General features: G+C 50.0%; 2 protein-coding genes across 3 annotated transcripts in view; one reads left to right on the top strand and one right to left on the bottom strand.

Moving 5' to 3' along the window:
- LOC148400019 (uncharacterized) overlaps positions 1 to 19,099 on the bottom strand; it is a 298,099-nt gene that overhangs the window by 149,398 nt on the left and 129,602 nt on the right. The gene's annotated exons all lie outside the window — the stretch shown is intronic.
- On the top strand, positions 13,559 to 16,406 carry LOC148400030 (janus kinase and microtubule-interacting protein 3-like). The gene is made up of 10 exons (XM_088370929.1): positions 13,559 to 13,573; positions 13,710 to 13,814; positions 13,959 to 14,071; positions 14,153 to 14,269; positions 14,480 to 14,542; positions 14,629 to 14,727; positions 14,813 to 15,046; positions 15,135 to 15,239; positions 15,296 to 15,529; positions 15,609 to 16,406. Exons 4-10 carry the CDS (start codon positions 14,201 to 14,203, stop codon positions 15,723 to 15,725), a joined length of 921 nt encoding a protein of 306 aa, XP_088227055.1. The 5' UTR covers positions 13,559 to 13,573; positions 13,710 to 13,814; positions 13,959 to 14,071; positions 14,153 to 14,200; the 3' UTR covers positions 15,726 to 16,406.

Here is a 19,099-nt window from a genome sequence, read left to right as displayed (position 1 = left end):
AGACACTATGCCGCACTGAACGACACCATGCCGCACTGAAAGACACCATCCCGCACTGAACACCATGCCGCACTGAACAACACCATCCTGCACTGAACAACACCATCCCGCACTGAACAACACCATGCCGCACTGAACAACATTATGCCGCACTGAACATTATGCCGCACTGAACAACACCATGCCGCACTGAACAACACCATGCCGCACTGAACAACATTATGCCGCACTGAACAACACCATGCCGCACTGAACAACACCATGCCGCACTGAACAACACCATGCCGCACTGAACAACACCATGCCGCACTGAACAACATTATGCCGCACTGAACAACACCATGCCGCACTGAAAAACACCATCCTGCACTGAACAACACCATTCCGCATTGAACACCATGCCGCACTGAACAACACCATCCCGCACTGAACAACACCATCCCGCACTGAACACCATGCCGCACTGAACAACATTATGCCGCACTGAACAACATTATGCCGCACTGAACAACACCATGCCGCACTGAACAACACCATGCCGCACTGAACAACACCATGCCGCACTGAACAACATTATAACGCACTGAACAACACCATCCCGCACTGAACAACACCATGCCGCACTAAACAACATTATGCCGCACTGAACAACATTATGCCGAAATGAACAACACCATGCTGCACTGAACAACACCATGCCGCACTGAACAACACCATGCCGCACTGAACAACACCATGCCGCACTGAACAACACGATCCCGCATTGAACACCATCCCGCACTGAACAACACCATGCCTCACTGAACAACACCATGCCGCACTGAACAACACCATGCCGCACTGAACAACACCATGCCGCACTGAACAACACCATTCCGCACTGAACAACACCATGCCGCACTGAACAACATTATGCTGCACTGAACAACACCATGCCGCACTGAACAACACCATGCCGCACTGAAAAACATTATGCCGCACTGAACAACACCATGCCGCACTGAACAACACCATCCCGAACTGAACAACACCATGCCGCATTGAACAACACCATGCCGCACTGAACAACACCATCCTGCACTGAACAACACCATCCCGCACTGAACAACACCATGCCGCACTGAACAACACCATGCCGCACTGAACAACACCATGCCGCAATGAACAACACCATCCCGCACTGAACAACATTATGCCGCACTGAACAACATTATGCCGCACTGAACTACATTATGCCGCACTGAACAACATTATGCCGCACTGAACAACATTATGCCGCACTGAACAACATTATGCCGCACTGAACAACACCATGCCGCACTGAGCAACACCATGCCGCACTGAACAACACCATGCCGCACTGAACAACACCATGCCGCACTGAACAACACGATACCGCATTGAACAACACCATGCCGCACTGAACAACACCATCCTGCACTGAACAACACCATCCCGCACTGAACAACACCATGCCGCACTGAACAACATTATGCCGCACTGAACAACATTATGCCGCACTGAACAACACCATGCCGCACTGAACAACACCATGCCGCACTGAACAACACCATGCCGCAATGAACAACACCATCCCGCACTGAACAACACCATGCCGCACTGAACAACACCATGCCGCACTGAACAACACCATCCCGCACTGAACAACACCATCCCGCACTGAACAACACCATTCCGCACTGAACAACACCATGCCGCACTGAACAACATTACGCTGCACTGAACAACACCATGCCGCACTGAACAACACCATGCCGCACTGAACAACATTACGCTGCACTGAACAACACCATGCCGCACTGAACAACACCATCCTGCACTGAACAACACCATCCTGCACTGAACAACACCACCCCGCACTGAACAACACGATCCCGCATTGAACAACACCATCCCACACTGAACAACACCATGCCGCACTGAACAACACCATTCCGCACTGAACAACACCATGCCGCACTGAACAACACCATGCCGCACTGAACAACACCATGCCGCACTGAACAACACCATGCCGCACTGAACAACACCATGCCGCACTGAACAACACCATGCCGCATGAACAACACCATCCCGCACTGAACAACACCATGCCGCATTGAACAACACCATGCCGCACTGAACAACACCATCCTGCACTGAACAACACCATCCCGCACTGAACAACACCATGCCGCATTGAACAACACCATGCCGCACTGAACAACACCATCCCGCACTGAACAACACCATGCCGCACTGAACAACATTATGGCGCACTGGACAACACCATGCCGCACTGAACAACACCATGCCGCACTGAACAACACCATGCCGCACTGAACAACACCATGCCGCACTGAACAACATTATGCCGCACTGAACAACACCATGCCGCACTGAAAAACACCATGCCGCACTGAACAACACGATCCCGCATTGAACAACACCATCCTGCACTGAACAACACCATGCCGCACTGAACAACACCATGCCGCACTGAACAGCACCATTCCGCACTGAACAACACCATGCCGCACTGAACAACACCATCCTGCACTGAACAACACCATCCCGCACTGAACAACACCATGCCGCATTGAACAACACCATGCCGCACTGAACAACACCATCCTGCACTGAACAACACCATGCCGCACTGAACAACACCATGCCGCACTGAACAACACCATGCCGCACTGAACAACATTATGCCGCACTGACGCATTGAACAACACCATGCCGCACTGAACAACACCATCCTGCACTGAACAACACCATCCCGCACTGAACAACACCATGCCGCATTGAACAACACCATGCCGCACTGAACAACACCATGCCGCACTGAACAACACCATGCCGCACTGAACAACACCATGCCGCACTGAACAACACCATGCCGCACTGAACAACACCATGCCGCACTGAACAACACCATCCCGCACTGAACAACACCATCCCGCACTGAACAACACCATTCCGCACTGAACAACACCATGCCGCACTGAACAACATTACGCTGCACTGAACAACACCATGCCGCACTGAACAACACCATGCCGCACTGAACAACATTACGCTGCACTGAACAACACCATGCCGCACTGAACAACACCATCCTGCACTGAACAACACCATCCTGCACTGAACAACACCACCCCGCACTGAACAACACGATCCCGCATTGAACAACACCATCCCACACTGAACAACACCATGCCGCACTGAACAACACCATTCCGCACTGAACAACACCATGCCGCACTGAACAACATTATGCCGCACTGAACAACACCATGCCGCACTGAAAAACACCATCCTGCACTGAACAACACCATTCCGCATTGAACACCATGCCGCACTGAACAACACCATCCCGCACTGAACAACACCATCCCGCACTGAACACCATGCCGCACTGAACAACATTATGCCGCACTGAACAACATTATGCCGCACTGAACAACACCATGCCGCACTGAACAACACCATGCCGCACTGAACAACACCATGCCGCACTGAACAACATTATAACGCACTGAACAACACCATCCCGCACTGAACAACACCATGCCGCACTAAACAACATTATGCCGCACTGAACAACGTTATGCCGAAATGAACAACACCATGCTGCACTGAACAACACCATGCCGCACTGAACAACACCATGCCGCACTGAACAACACCATGCCGCACTGAACAACACGATCCCGCATTGAACACCATCCCGCACTGAACAACACCATGCCTCACTGAACAACACCATGCCGCACTGAACAACACCATGCCACACTGAACAACACCATGCCGCACTGAACAACACCATTCCGCACTGAACAACACCATGCCGCACTGAACAACATTATGCTGCACTGAACAACACCATGCCGCACTGAACAACACCATGCCGCACTGAAAAACATTATGCCGCACTGAACAACACCATGCCGCACTGAACAACACCATCCCGAACTGAACAACACCATGCCGCATTGAACAACACCATGCCGCACTGAACAACACCATCCTGCACTGAACAACACCATCCCGCACTGAACAACACCATGCCGCACTGAACAACACCATGCCGCACTGAACAACACCATGCCGCAATGAACAACACCATCCCGCACTGAACAACATTATGCCGCACTGAACAACATTATGCCGCACTGAACTACATTATGCCGCACTGAACAACATTATGCCGCACTGAACAACATTATGCCGCACTGAACAACATTATGCCGCACTGAACAACACCATGCCGCACTGAGCAACACCATGCCGCACTGAACAACACCATGCCGCACTGAACAACACCATGCCGCACTGAACAACACGATACCGCATTGAACAACACCATGCCGCACTGAACAACACCATCCTGCACTGAACAACACCATCCCGCACTGAACAACACCATGCCGCACTGAACAACATTATGCCGCACTGAACAACATTATGCCGCACTGAACAACACCATGCCGCACTGAACAACACCATGCCGCACTGAACAACACCATGCCGCAATGAACAACACCATCCCGCACTGAACAACACCATGCCGCACTGAACAACACCATGCCGCACTGAACAACACCATCCCGCACTGAACAACACCATCCCGCACTGAACAACACCATTCCGCACTGAACAACACCATGCCGCACTGAACAACATTACGCTGCACTGAACAACACCATGCCGCACTGAACAACACCATGCCGCACTGAACAACATTACGCTGCACTGAACAACACCATGCCGCACTGAACAACACCATCCTGCACTGAACAACACCATCCTGCACTGAACAACACCACCCCGCACTGAACAACACGATCCCGCATTGAACAACACCATCCCACACTGAACAACACCATGCCGCACTGAACAACACCATTCCGCACTGAACAACACCATGCCGCACTGAACAACACCATGCCGCACTGAACAACACCATGCCGCACTGAACAACACCATGCCGCACTGAACAACACCATCCTGCACTGAACAACACCATCCCGCACTGAACAACACCATGCCGCATTGAACAACACCATGCCGCACTGAACAACACCATCCTGCACTGAACAACACCATGCCGCACTGAACAACACCATGCCGCACTGAACAACACCATGCCGCACTGAACAACATTATGCCGCACTGACGCATTGAACAACACCATGCCGCACTGAACAACACCATCCTGCACTGAACAACACCATCCCGCACTGAACAACACCATGCCGCATTGAACAACACCATGCCGCACTGAACAACACCATGCCGCACTGAACAACACCATGCCGCACTGAACAACACCATGCCGCACTGAACAACACCATGCCGCACTGAACAACACCATGCCGCACTGAACAACACCATTCCGCACTGAACAACACCATCCTGCACTGAACAACACCATGCAGCACTGAACAACACCATGCCGCACTGAACAACACCATGCCGCACTGAACAACATTATGCCGCACTGACGCATTGAACAACACCATGCCGCACTGAACAACACCATCCTGCACTGAACAACACCATCCCGCACTGAACAACACCATGCCGCATTGAACAACACCATGCCGCACTGAACAACACCATGCCGCACTGAACAACACCATGCCGCACTGAACAACACCATGCCGCACTGAACAACACCATGCCGCACTGAACAACACCATGCCGCACTGAACAACACCATCCCGCACTGAACAACACCATCCCGCACTGAACAACACCATGCTGCATTGAACAACACCATGCCGCACTGAACAACACCATGCCGCACTGAACAACACCATTCCGCACTGAACAACACCATGCCGCACTGAACAACACCATCCCGCACTGAACAACACCATCCCGCACTGAACAACACCATGCCGCATTGAACAACACCATGCCGCACTGAACAACACCATCCTGCACTGAACAACACCATGCCGCACTGAACAACACCATGCCGCACTGAACAACACCATGCCGCACTGAACAACATTATGCCGCACTGAACAACATTATGCCGCACTAAACAACATTATGTCGCACTGAACAACAGCATGCCACACTGAACAACACCATGCCGCACTGAACAACATTATGCCGCACTGAACAACACGATCCCGCATTGAACAACACCATCCCGCAGTGAACAACACCATGCCGCATTGAACAACACCATGCCGCACTGAACAACACCATGCTGCACTGAACAACATTATGCTGCACTGAACAACACGATCCTGCATTGAACAACACCATGCCGCACTGAACAACACCATCCTGCACTGAACAACACCATGCCGCACTGAACAACATTATGCCGCACTGAACAACACCATGCCGCACTGAACAACACCATGCCGCACTGAACAACACCATGCCGCACTGAACAACACCATGCCGCAATGAACAACACCATCCCGCACTGAACAACACCATGCCGCATTGAACAACACCATGCCGCACTGAACAACACCATCCTGCACTGAACAACACCATGCCGCACTGAACAACACCATGCCGCACTGAACAACACCATGCCGCACTGAACAACATTATGCCGCACTGAACAACATTATGCCGCACTAAACAACATTATGTCGCACTGAACAACACCATGCCGCACTGAACAACACCATGCCGCACTGAACAACATTATGCCGCACTGAACAACACGATCCCGCATTGAACAACACCATCCCGCAGTGAACAACACCATGCCGCATTGAACAACACCATGCCGCACTGAACAACACCATGCTGCACTGAACAACATTATGCTGCACTGAACAACACGATCCTGCATTGAACAACACCATGCCGCACTGAACAACACCATCCTGCACTGAACAACACCATGCCGCACTGAACAACATTATGCCGCACTGAACAACACCATGCCGCACTGAACAACACCATGCCGCACTGAACAACACCATGCCGCACTGAACAACACGACGTCGCACTGAACAACACGACGCCGCACAGAACAACACGACGCCGCACAGAATAACACAATACCGCACAGAACAACACAATACCGCACAAACAGTTTTAGATAATATTACGTCGCAGTCATGTGACGCGGACATGACGTCAATAGGCGGAACTCACGGCAAAATTATAATCCGTGGGCGTGGCTTGCAACAGGAAGTAGGAAAGCGGCAATTCTGGCAAACAAGACACAGCGGTTAGTAACACGATGACTAACAAGGCAAATATTTTTGTTTTCAGCTTGCAACTTGACCGTCTAGAGCGTACAAGGTAATTACAACTGTTTTTTTTTAGCCCTGAAAAGCGAGGGAGTGTGGCGTTTGGGAGGAATGTCGAACTCGGCGTCTGCTTCCAGCCACAGACGCCAAATTTCGACGATTATTTCGACTGGTCAACGGTTGTAAATTATTGCGTTGACTAAAAACTTTATTTAACTCTACTCTTAACTTTGCCGTTTCAGATATGCGGGTATTACACCGCGGAAATGACGTCAATAGGCTGAACTCTCGCCAAAATTCAAATCTGTGGGCGCAATGGCCTTGAGCGAGACACCGGATACAAACACGACGATTATCAACAGAAATATCTTTATTTTCTGCTTGCAAGTGGACCGTCTAGAGCGTACACGGTAAGTACAACTCATTGTGTTTAAAAAGATTTACGTTTGTGTAGTTTGCGTTGCGTTGTATCTGTGAATGTTGGTTGAGGCTAAATGTTAATGTTTAATTTCATTCCTTTAGGTTCCACGGTGTTTGTTGGCTGTATGTTTTCCACTGCAAGAAGAGGCTCGTATCATTGACCAGCAGGAGCTACAATGGTGAGTACCCCTTTCGTCTTCCATTTATGTTAAACACTTCCTATTTCATGTCTAACAGTACTCGATTTAACAAATAACCATAAATAAATACAGTGTGGGCAGTCACGTTAACATATGTGATTATCCTGCCTAATATGTTTATCACAAATATGTCACTAATCACTAATATGTTTATTTGTTTATCACAACACCTTTGGACCTTCAGCAATCGATTATTTCCCTTCATCTACATAGAGACAGAACGATGGTGTCTTAAACATCTCATTCATTTCACCAAATAACTTCACGCAGGTGGATAACGGCCGTCTCGGTCACGCTATGTTGCGTGATGCAGTTTTGAAGAACCAAATGCATTTATTCAATGAATAAGTCAAGCTAGTTCTATGTTTATGATGTTGTAAGTTACGGTACCGATTGAAGTTGAGTTCGAAGCCAGTGGAAAACAGCGCTGCGTTTGTGCTCTCCAGGTACAAATGTTGTGATCTCTGACTGACGACCGGGCGAGACTCGAGTAAGAGATGTCCAAACGAGCTCCGGCAGGGCGGGCCAAGGCGGAGCGAACGGACGCCCTTCAGGCCGCCAATGACGAGCTGAGAACCAAACTGATGGACGTCCAGTTAGAACTTCAGCAGGAGAAGAACAAGGTGAAAACCTCAACAGACAGACACTGCCTGCCTCCCTGCCTGCCTCCCTGCCTGCCTCCCTCCCTCCCTCCCAGTTTTCCCGATGTAGATTAGACATGCGTGTGCCATGACTGTGTCAGCCTACATCAACAAATGCACCGAGGACGTCAGCACCACTAAGAATATCATCACCCGGGGCAACCAACGACCCTGGATGACTGAGGAGGTACGTCAAACGCTACGAGCGCGGAACTCTGCCTTCAAGTCTGGCGACAAGGAGACACTGAGGACAGCGAGAGCCAACTTGAACCGTGCCATCAGGATAGCGAAGCGAGACCGCAGTCGAAAATTTCAGGATCGTTTCCACGACGTCAAAAACATCAGGAGTATGTGGCAAGGCATACGGGCGATTACAGACTACAACTCACTCTCCCCCCCCTCTTTGGGAGGTTCGAGGCACTAAACGGCACTCCAGCAGTTAAAACTGTCCCCCATCAGGAAGAGGAGGTACTCTGCCTTGACTCCGCCGATGTGTTGAAGACCCTGAGGAGAGTCAACCCCTGTAAGGCCCCTGGCCCCGACAACATTCCTGGGCGTGTGTTCAGGGAATGTGCAAGTCATCTGGCTGGGGTCATCACAGACATTTTTAACACCTCGCTGGGCCAAGCCACAGTGCCGGCGTGCTTTAAGACTGCCTCCATCATTCCGGTGCCGAAGAAACCTCAAATCACCTCATTTAATGATTACCGGCCTGTTGCACTGACTCCGGTTATGATGAAGTGCTTCGAAAGGCTGCTTAAAGGTCACATCGTTTCCAGACTCCCCCTATTATTTGACCCGTTCCAGTTTGCCGACCGGCAAAACCGCTCCACTCAGGACGCCATCTCCTCCGTTCTTCACCTGAGCCTGGCTCACCTGGAGGAGAAGAACACCCATGTGCGGAGGCTGTTCCTGGACTTCAGCTCAGCGTTTGACACCATCATCCCACAGCATCTGGTAGGAAAATTGGAACACCTGGGCTTCAACACCCCCCTTCGCAACTGGCTGCTAGACTTCCTCAGCAACAGACCTCAGTCAGTCCGGGTCGGACAGAACACCTCTGATGTCATCACCCTCAGCACAGGCTCCCTTCAGGGCTGCGTCCTGAGCCCCCTGCTGTTCACCCTGATGACACACGACTGCGTCCTCAGGTTCACCACCAATCACATCGTGAAGTCAGCAGACGACACAACGGTGGTGGGGCTCATCAGAGACAACAACGACCTGGACTACAGAGAGGAGGTGGAGCAGCTGGTGGGCTGGTGCAGAGAAAACAGCCTGATCCTGAATGAGGAGAAGATGAAGGAGATCATCGTCGACTTCAGGAAAAAACAGCCTCACCACGCTCCACTGATCATCAACAGCTCAGCTGTGGAGGTGGTCAGCACCACCAAATTCCTGGGGGTCCACATCACAGAAGACCTCACCTGGACTATGAACACTACGGCACTGGTCAAGAGGGCACAGAAGCGCTTGTACTTACAGCGGAGGATGAGGAGAGCCCACCTGCCCCCACCCATCATGAGGACGTTCTACAGGAGCACCATAGAGAGCATTCTGACAAGCTGTCTCTCTGTGTGGTGTGGAGGCTGCACCGCCTCCGATTGGAAGAACGTGAGGAGAGTGGTGAGGACAGCAGAGAGGATCATAGGGGCTCCTCTTCCCTCCATTCAGGACATTTCATCTCAGCGCTGCATGTCCCGTGCCCGTAACATCATCAATGACCCATCACACCCCCACCATGGACTGTTCTCCCTGCTGCCCTCTGGGAAGAGGTTTGCAGCATCCGCTGCAGGTCCACCAGGTTCTGCAACAGCTTTTTCCCTGCTGTCATCAGACTGTTGAACACTAGAACTGTTGAGCTCTAAACTGAACTCTGCATCACACATTCACAGAACTGTACTTTATGACACTACGGACCTCTATCTTGCACTATCTCGCACTACCAACTTTACTGAACTTGTATAAACCCTTTAAATAGAAGTTTAATACATGGTTTAGCATTCCTCTGCACACTCTTGAATACTGTTTTGCCTACTTGCACTATTGCATAATTATCACTGCTGCACTTTATACTTATTTTTAATATATATATATATATATATATAGTATATGTATATATATATATTTTCATAGGATATGTTACTTCTATTCAACTGCAATATCACTACTTTGTTGTAAGACGTATGCAACGGAATTTCGTTTTGTATGCACCATGTGCAGACAAGATGACAATAAAGTTTGTCTAAGTCTAAGTCTAAGTCATGTCAGGTCAGCTGTCTGGAGAGAGAGAGAAGTCAGGACCTGCGGGCGGAGCACCACCGTGCCACCGCCGCCATGACGGAACTCAAAAGCAAACTCCATGAGGAGAAGCAGAAAGAGTTAGCCATTACCAGGGAGACATTACTGCGGCAGCATGAAATGGAGCTGATGAGAGTGATCAAAATCAAAGATGGAGAGATCCAGCGACTGAATGCCTTGGTCCTCAGCCTGAGGGACGGCTCCATGGACAAGGTGATCCGCTCTATCCGTGTCTGACTATCCGCACGCCACGTCGGGCTTCGATGCGGCCGCTACCGTATTGTGTAGCTTGTCCCCAGTAAGCGTCGCGGCGCTCCGTTGCGGTCTCAACGGCCCGGTGTGGCGCAATGTCTGCTCAGGTGAGGAGGGGGGGCGCTTTGCTGGCGGAGGTGGAGGAGACGCGGCGGTGTCGGGAGACCGAGCGGTGTCGCCTCCACCAGGAGCGCGGAAGAAGCCCTGGCAGCGGCCCAGCAGGCCTGGCAGTCCCGAGCGGCCGAGCTCCGATCGGCTCATCACCAGCATCGGGAGGAGCTGAGCCGAACCAAGAGAGACTGCGAGAGGGAGATCCGCCGACTGGTAGGACTGATCAGATGCGCGGTGCGTGGCTATGTTCCCAATTTCGTTGTATACCTGCAGTGCAATGACACCTAAGGCATTCTATTCTATTCTATTTCACAAGAAGAAAATGTCCGGTTGCTCGCTTCGCTTTTGTCACAGCAAAGGTGTTCCAGTCGATTCAAGAAAAAAAATTGGCCGGTTGCTCTCTTTGTTTTTGTCACAATTCTGGCAAATGAGTTTGCCCGCCTGCCTGAGCGCTCCCCGTTTGTACATCCAGACGGATGAGATCAAGCTGAAAGACAGAGCGGTTAGTGTTTTGGATGAAGCCCTGGGGCCGGCCACGTCCACCGCCTTCAGCTGCAGACTCAGGCTGCCGAGCAGCAGATCGCTGCCCTGAGGGATTCCCAAAGGGCGGGCCTAAACTACCCTGGAAGTGGGGTCAACGCCGCTACTAGCAATCCTCTTCATTGCGTAAGCCACCTCATCACACACTTGCAGTACGCATGACTTAGTTCGTTGCTGGAGGAAGGTAGCACAAAAACAGTTTTGAACTTTGAACGAGTGCTTGTGTGTGTGTGTTGCGGGGCGTTTTCAGTCTCAGGAGGATCGGGACACGCGACGGTTTCATCTGAAAATCGCTGAGCTCAGCGCAGTCATCAGGAACCTGGAGGATCGAAACGCCCTGCTTTCTGAAGAGCGCAATGAACTGGTAATTTATTGACGGCACGCTTGAAGGTTTGCGCTACGTTTGATGCGCGCCATCCAGCGAGGCACCCATTGCGCTTGCTTATTAGTTGAGCGGCGCGTCGAGTCGGTTGCCTGGTAGATGTCTTTTATTGGGAGCCAAAGCCACGATTCCGTTCAAACCGATGCAAAAGGAATGGATACGTTCTGGCCCGCGTGTTGTGCGTCTTTCACATCCCGCACTTCATGCTTGCAGCTAAAGCGACTGAGAGAAACAGAAAGCCAGTTTCTGCCACTCCTGTACAAAAACAAACGCCTGAGCAGGAAGAATGAAGAACTCTCGCTGGTGCTGTGTCGCCTTGAAAACAAAGTGCGCTTTGTCACCCAGGAGAACGAGGAGATGGCAAGCTTGGTAAGTCGACGCGGACAACGGCGGCGTGCCAACAGAGTCCACTGCATTTGTGTTCCACAGAGAAGGCCTAGTTCGCTCAACGACCTGGACCGCGGTTGCGGCCAGCAGGACGGTGAAATGGAGTTCCTTCAAGTTGTGGAGCAGCGGCACATCATCGACGACTTGTCCAAGGTCTTCAGGCAGGCGACTCGGTGCACGTACGGCAGCGCCACGCTCGCTCGCTGTCGCCAGGAAATCTTTTCCGTCCAAAGCTTGGCCGGCGGCCGCCATCCAAAAAATTGGCCCCTTAAATTCCGACCTTTCAAGCAGGAGCATTGTGCGCACGCGTTTGAACACGCTTTAGACTTGTTTTGCCGTTTTCAGCAGCTCAAAGCTCCCGTTTTGTCAGCGCCTTTGCCACTCGCTGTGCGCTGAAAACGACGGACTTGCCCGGCTGCTCAGCCCGTCAACCATGAGCCGCGAGCGCGACATCATTGTCCGTAGGCAGCTAGTGGCAAAATGCACCCTGTTAGAGTTGCGCTCGCTCCAACTTATTTTGCAAGAACCACACGGGAGACAAGTAAGTTCTTTTGGACACCTGCAGGTGGAGAGTCCATCCGTTGTACGAATGAAGTCTGACTCTCGGCTCCTGCACGAGCATTTTAATTAAGAGAAACAGGGTGGGTGTAAGAGTGGATTGAATAGAGGAAGCCCTTGACCTCTAGTCAAAACATAGCAAGGGGTGTTTTACGACTTTGTGTAGGAAGGGATAAGCGATAGGGATAAATAAGGGATAAATAATATTATTTATTACAGGTTGCAGTCAAAGTCAAAGCAACATAATGATACGATAAAGATAATCTGGAAAACCCTGACACACCCTGTAGTTGTCACTTTTGGAAAAGACGAGCGTCCCTCCAATCATCGCCGGTGACGTGTTTTTCAGGCTCTGGAGACAGGAGCTCATGTCAGAAATGTCATTGTGAGTCGCGTTTGTTTCTGCGCCGGAGCCGTTCGTTCCCTTTGCATCCAAAGAATCTCAAAGGCGGATTATTTGTGTCGACAGGAGAGAGATTTGCTGCTACGATACCGACGTCGAGAATCTCTGAGGAGGAACAAAGCGTGAGGTCCTGCAAGGTGAGTCTGTTTGTTTGCGGCTGCTTGGTGTTGCGCAAGATGAAATGGCCTTTTTCTCGCTATCGTTCCTCTCGTCGATTCATCGTGAGGTGTCGCTTCAGTTTGTTCAGAGAGATGTTTGCTTCCGCGCCCGCAGGTCATCGAAACATTTTACGGCTACGACGAAGACGTGTTGGTGGACTCGGACGGATCGTCCTTGTCTTTTCACACCGACAGAACCCCCGACACGGAACCCGAAGAGGTAGCCCGCCATTTCTGCCAGCGTATTGGCACCAAACATTCCTCTTCAGCCTGGAATCGGACTCGTCTTTGCGTCGCGGGTGCTTTGTCGCCGGTCTGACTGATTCTGGTACTAGTGCTGTGTTGCATTGGTGTGTGCATGAAGAGGCGGAGCTTCGCTACCGCCAGCTGACGCAAGAATATCAAGCGCTGCAACGAGCCTACGCTCTGCTAGCCCAGACCAGCGAAGGGGACTACGACGCCGAGAAGGAGATCAAGGTGGCGCCCCTTCCCGCAACCCCCGGCCGGGTCGCAGCCTCCCCGTTCTCACCCAGCCTCGGGTGTTCTCTGGTCTGAAAGGAGGAGGAGGAGCCTCCCTCCTCCTCCTTTCAGACCAGAGAAAAGCTGATGGTAGAAATGGGTCACTATCAAAGCAGAGTAGCAGATCTGGAGTCAGCGCTGAAGCAACAAGGACAGGTAAGCTCATCAATGAGCACACCTTTTTCTCAGACAAAATAGCTACATTCTTCAGTCACTCATTCGTCTGGCATTACTGGACCAACCCCCCCCCCGAATGTGGCTGGGAAAATGCGGAGAAAAGCAAATGTCATTTTCCAGTCAACCAAAGAATTTGTGGATGAAAATGACACAACATTCCAAAGCTGTCCACGCGTTTGTCTCTTCTAGAATGTCAAGTGGGTGGAGGAGAAGCAGCTGCTGCGTCAGAGCAATCAGCAGTTGGCCGAAAAGGTGACGGAAAGAAAGGCGCTGGGCGGAGTCGCTTGGCGTCACACCCGTCGGGAAGCCCCGCAGATGAGGTCTGACTGTCTTTTCAGGTCAGGCGGATGGAGGCGGAAGAAGCGCGTCTGAAAGAGCACATCCAGGATATCCGAGACCAAAACGAACTGCTTGAGTTCCGCATCCTGGAGCTGGAGGTGGGAAGACTCGCACAAGCGTGTTGAGGCCAGAGATGTGACGGACGGACGGACGGACGGACGGATGCATGCCTCTGCCTTTCAGGAGAGGGAGTGGCGCTCCCCCGTCTTGAAGTTTCTGCAAGTCCGTTTCCCAGACGGCCTCAGCCCTTTGCAGATCTACTGCGAGGCCGAGGGCGTGAGCGTACGTAAGGCGTCCCTCGCAACCCTAACCTTAACCCGAGGTCCCAGAACACCTTACATTGCTCCTTGCGCCTTTCCCCCGGACATCGTCATCAGTGATCTGATGAAGAAGCTGGACATCCTGGGCTATAACGCCGTAAGTGTATGTCGAACTCCTTATGTTCGCACTCCACGAGACTCGGCGGCTCAAATGTGACTTTTGGAAGGCTTTGCGCTGAAAGAAGCTTGTTGACGCTGTGCCTTTGGGCTCTTCTATGTTCTGCAAGCAGAAGGGCTACCTGGATGAAGAGTTGGACTTCAGGAAGTGTTCCATGGACCAGGCTCATAAGGTAAGCCTCCCTCAAATCTCCCGCCGGACCACTGATGGACGAGGATTGCGGCCCAGAGGATCCTGGAGCTGGAGGCCATGTTGTACGAGGCGCTACCGCAGCGGGACTGCCCCGCCACGGACGGCGAAAAAGCCAGCCACGCTGGCGTGAATGACGTGCTGACGGCGGATCAGAGAGAAGAGCTTAGGAGCGCCGTGGACCAATGGAAGCGAGCCCTGATGTGCGAGTTGAGGGAGCGCGACGCTTGCATCCTCCAAGAGAGAATGGATCTGCTGCACAGCGCGCAACAGGTAAGGGCCCAAAGCCAGCCCGGCACTTACTTGCACGCTTACTGGCTTTTGAATGCCACTTTCCATTTGTCCGTCCTAGAGGAACAAAGAGCTGAAAGAATTCATCGAAGCTCAGAAGAGACAAATCAAACAATTGGAGGAGAAGTTTCTGTTTCTCTTTCTATTCTTCTCCTTGGCCTTCATTCTGTGGCCCTAACACCAGCTGGTGAGTGAGCTCCAGCGGCACCGCACTCGACACCTCCGATACACTGCCAGCCGGTCTCAGACGTTGGCAGACGCTCCGATGCCAACGTATACCCCCCGCCACGGTGACAGAGGCACCGCGTCACACCGGCGCTCATCCAATCAGAAGGCAGGAAAAGCAAATTCACATGCAGGGCACTTTTGAACCAGAAGAGAGCGCCACAAAAAACGGTTGTTGCCCCAAACGCGCACTAAAAAGGGTCAGAATAACAAGAGTCCCACTGGCCAGCCGGGGCCACCCGTCCAGCTGTTTCTTCAGGGGGGAAAAAAATTGGAGTCACCGGTGAGTACATTTTGCATTTAGCTCTGCTTTTCTGCTTCTGTCTTCAAGTGTGTGGCATCCTGCGATCAAAGATTCAGCCAACCCCAAAGCGGTTGACCTCAACGTCCCACCACCATGCCTACCAGAGCAGGTGACATGATGCTTTGGACATCCTTCCGTCTCAGATGCCCAAAAGTACTCTTTGCCACATCTGCGGCAATACGGTGTCTTTTCAAAGGTGCAAATAAATCCAGCGTGGGCGGAACACGCACGTCTTCGGTTTTTCCCGCTTTGTTTGTGTGACAGCTGTTGTGAAAATTTTATACAAATAAAGTTGTATAGTACAGGTTTGGCCAAGCCGCAACTCCCGAACCGCATGCGGCTCTTTTATGTTCATATCAACATTTGTGTGTGTGTGTGTGGGGGGGGGGGGGGGGGGGGGGGTTGTGCGTGTTGGCTTCACTTGAGTTCAATTTGGTATTTTGGTCATAAGCGCATGTGGTGAAATTCCACAAAGTAGGATGGGCAAACACATTTCTTTAAACTATGAGTGTCAATTGGGCTCTCGAAATGGCAGGGAAAAGATGCACAGCAAAACGAAAATACGTAGATGAACACAGGACGTTTTAATCAGAGTGGGAAAGTTTCTATTTTTTGTTGAACGTGATGGCAAACCATTCTGCCTGATATGTCAGACCTCAGCGCATTTCAAAGATTCAAATCTTCAGCGCCATGCACTTCAGCTCACTCCATGCTAACATTGATCAGGCGTCGAACCCGCAACATCATGCTTAAGAGGTGGCCATGCTAACCAGTGCGCCATTATGTCAACGCATAATAACTAAGTCTACTGATCAAAACAGCGGTTACTATATGACGTCGCTACGTCGTGGTCACGTGACGCAGACAAGACGTCAATGGACGTGGGCAGAGTTAACTTGTTTAAAAGGGAGTGGGCAGAAGAAATATTTAATTTATTTAAATCTATTTTGAGTGCACACCATTATGCCAATGCATAACAACTGTAAATCTACTAAACAAAACAGCGGTTGCTATTTGACATCTGCCACGTCGTGGTCACGTGACATACGTGACGTCGATGGGCGTAACTTTCGCCGGAATTCAAATCCGCGGGGAGAGTTAACTTGTTTAAAAGAGAGTGGGCAGAAGAACTATTTAATTTATTTAAATCTATTTGGTGTGTGCGCCATTATGTCAATGCATAACAACTGTAAGTCTACTAAACAAAACAGCGGTTGCTATAGGACGTCTGCCACGTCGTGGTCACGTGACGCGGACGTGACGTCGACGCCTACTTTACATCCCACCGATCACAGGACCCCTCGGCTGCATAACCGTGCCCCCTTCCCAACCAATCGGATTTGCTATACGCGAAAACGACGCCAATGGAAAGAGCTTCCGCCCAAATTTAAATCCGTGGGCGTGGCTCGCAGCAGGAAGTAGGAAAATGGCGGCGATGTTGACAAAGACACGGCGGATGGTAACATACGACTAACAAGAGAAATATTTTTATTTTCTGCTTGCAACTGGACCGTCCAGAGCGTACACGGTAAGTACAACTCATCGTTTTTAAAAAGAAGTACTTTTGTTGCCCTGAAAAGCGAGTGAGCGTGGCGTTTGTGGGGGACGTCGAATTTCGACGATTCTTTCTGGTCAACGGTTGTAAATGATTGTGTTGATTAAAAAAGAAAACTTGATGTAACTCTACTTTTAACTGCCGTTTCAGATAGATTTGGAATTGCATCACATCCAATTTTGCCTAGAGCGTACACGGTAAGTAACACTCGTTGTGTTTAAGGAGATTTACGTTTGTAATAGCAGAAGTGTAGCCGCGTTGCGTTGTACGTGTGAATGTTGGTCCAGGCGAAATGTTAATGTTTAATTTCATTCCTTTAGGTTCCACGGTGTTTGTTGGCTGCAAGTTTTCCACTGCAAGAAGAGGCTCATATCATTGACCAGGAGCGAGCTACAATGGTGAGTAGCCATAACATTTATGTTAAACACTTCCTATTTCATGTCTAACAGTACTTGATTTAACAAATAACCATAAATAAATACAGTGTGGGCACTGAAGTTAACATATGTGATTATACTGCCTAATCTGTCACCGAGTAGATTGTTGCAAAGTAATATAAGATCCAAAGTTGTAATTCAGAATAGTTTTCAAAAGAAGGCCATTAGAATTATATACAAGTCTGATTACCCTGAACAAGCTATTAATTAAATCACAAATTCTTCAATTCAAAGATTTGGTAGATTATCAGACAAATAATGTCTAACAGTAATTGATTTAACACATCACGATAAGTAGATTGAGTGTGGGCACTCTCAAGTTAACATATATGATTATACTGCCTAATCTGTTACAGAGTATGTTGTTGCCAAGTAATGTAGAATAGATCCAAAGTAGTAATCCAGAATAGTTTTGAAGAGGCCATTAGAATAATAAACAAATCTGATTACCTTGAACATAATAACAAGCTAAGTGTTTAATATGTCCTATGAAGTCAAAATTGGGCACCATCATGTGGTGAAATTTGGAATTGCATCACATCCAATTTTGCCTGGGAACAAACAGATTAAATAAATCTTAGTTTTGAATAAGCCACTCCTTCTCAAACAAGTAAACTCTGCCCATTTCGCGCAGTAGATGTTCTGTTAATATCTAGTATTTATACAAAGTCATAATTTAAATTGCTTTCAACCTTCATTCATCGGTTCAACCAACATTACTCGCTCTTATTACCAACTTGTATTGATTTAACTAAGCGTTTAATACTTCCTATCAGGTCTCAAGGCAAGATTTGGCAAAATACAATTTCAGCAAATCCAATTTTGCCAGGGAACAAAAATAGATTAAATAAACTAAATAAGTCTTCTTCCCATTAAATAAATCAGAAAAGTCTGTCTTGTAACCAGTCCTCTTCAAACAAGTAAAGTCTGCCCATTTTGTGCCGTAGATTTTGTGTCTATGCCTAGTATTTAAACAAAATCATAATTTAAACGACTTCTTTCCTTCATTCACTTTGGAAATTTGGAATTGC

The sequence above is a fragment of the Syngnathus floridae genome, chromosome 3 (genome assembly GCF_059516105.1).
Source record: "Syngnathus floridae isolate MCC-2025c chromosome 3, RoL_Sflo_1.0, whole genome shotgun sequence".
Classification (NCBI taxonomy): Eukaryota; Metazoa; Chordata; class Actinopteri; order Syngnathiformes; family Syngnathidae; genus Syngnathus; species Syngnathus floridae.
The sequence above is the reverse complement of the archived record's forward strand: the minus strand, read 5'-3'. Positions and strand labels throughout refer to the sequence as shown.

What these genes read in the sequence shown, in the direction of transcription:
- LOC148400030 (XM_088370929.1), top strand. Translation starts at nt 14,201, where the DNA reads ATGGTAGAAATGGGTCACTATCAAAGCAGAGTAGCAGATCTGGAGTCA. An exon ending in ATCAGCAGTTGGCCGAAAAG is followed by an intron (nt 14,543 to 14,628) that starts GTGACGGAAAGA and finishes CTGTCTTTTCAG; the next exon opens with GTCAGGCGGATGGAGGCGGA. An exon ending in TGCTGCACAGCGCGCAACAG is followed by an intron (nt 15,530 to 15,608) that starts GTAAGGGCCCAA and finishes TGTCCGTCCTAG; the next exon opens with AGGAACAAAGAGCTGAAAGA.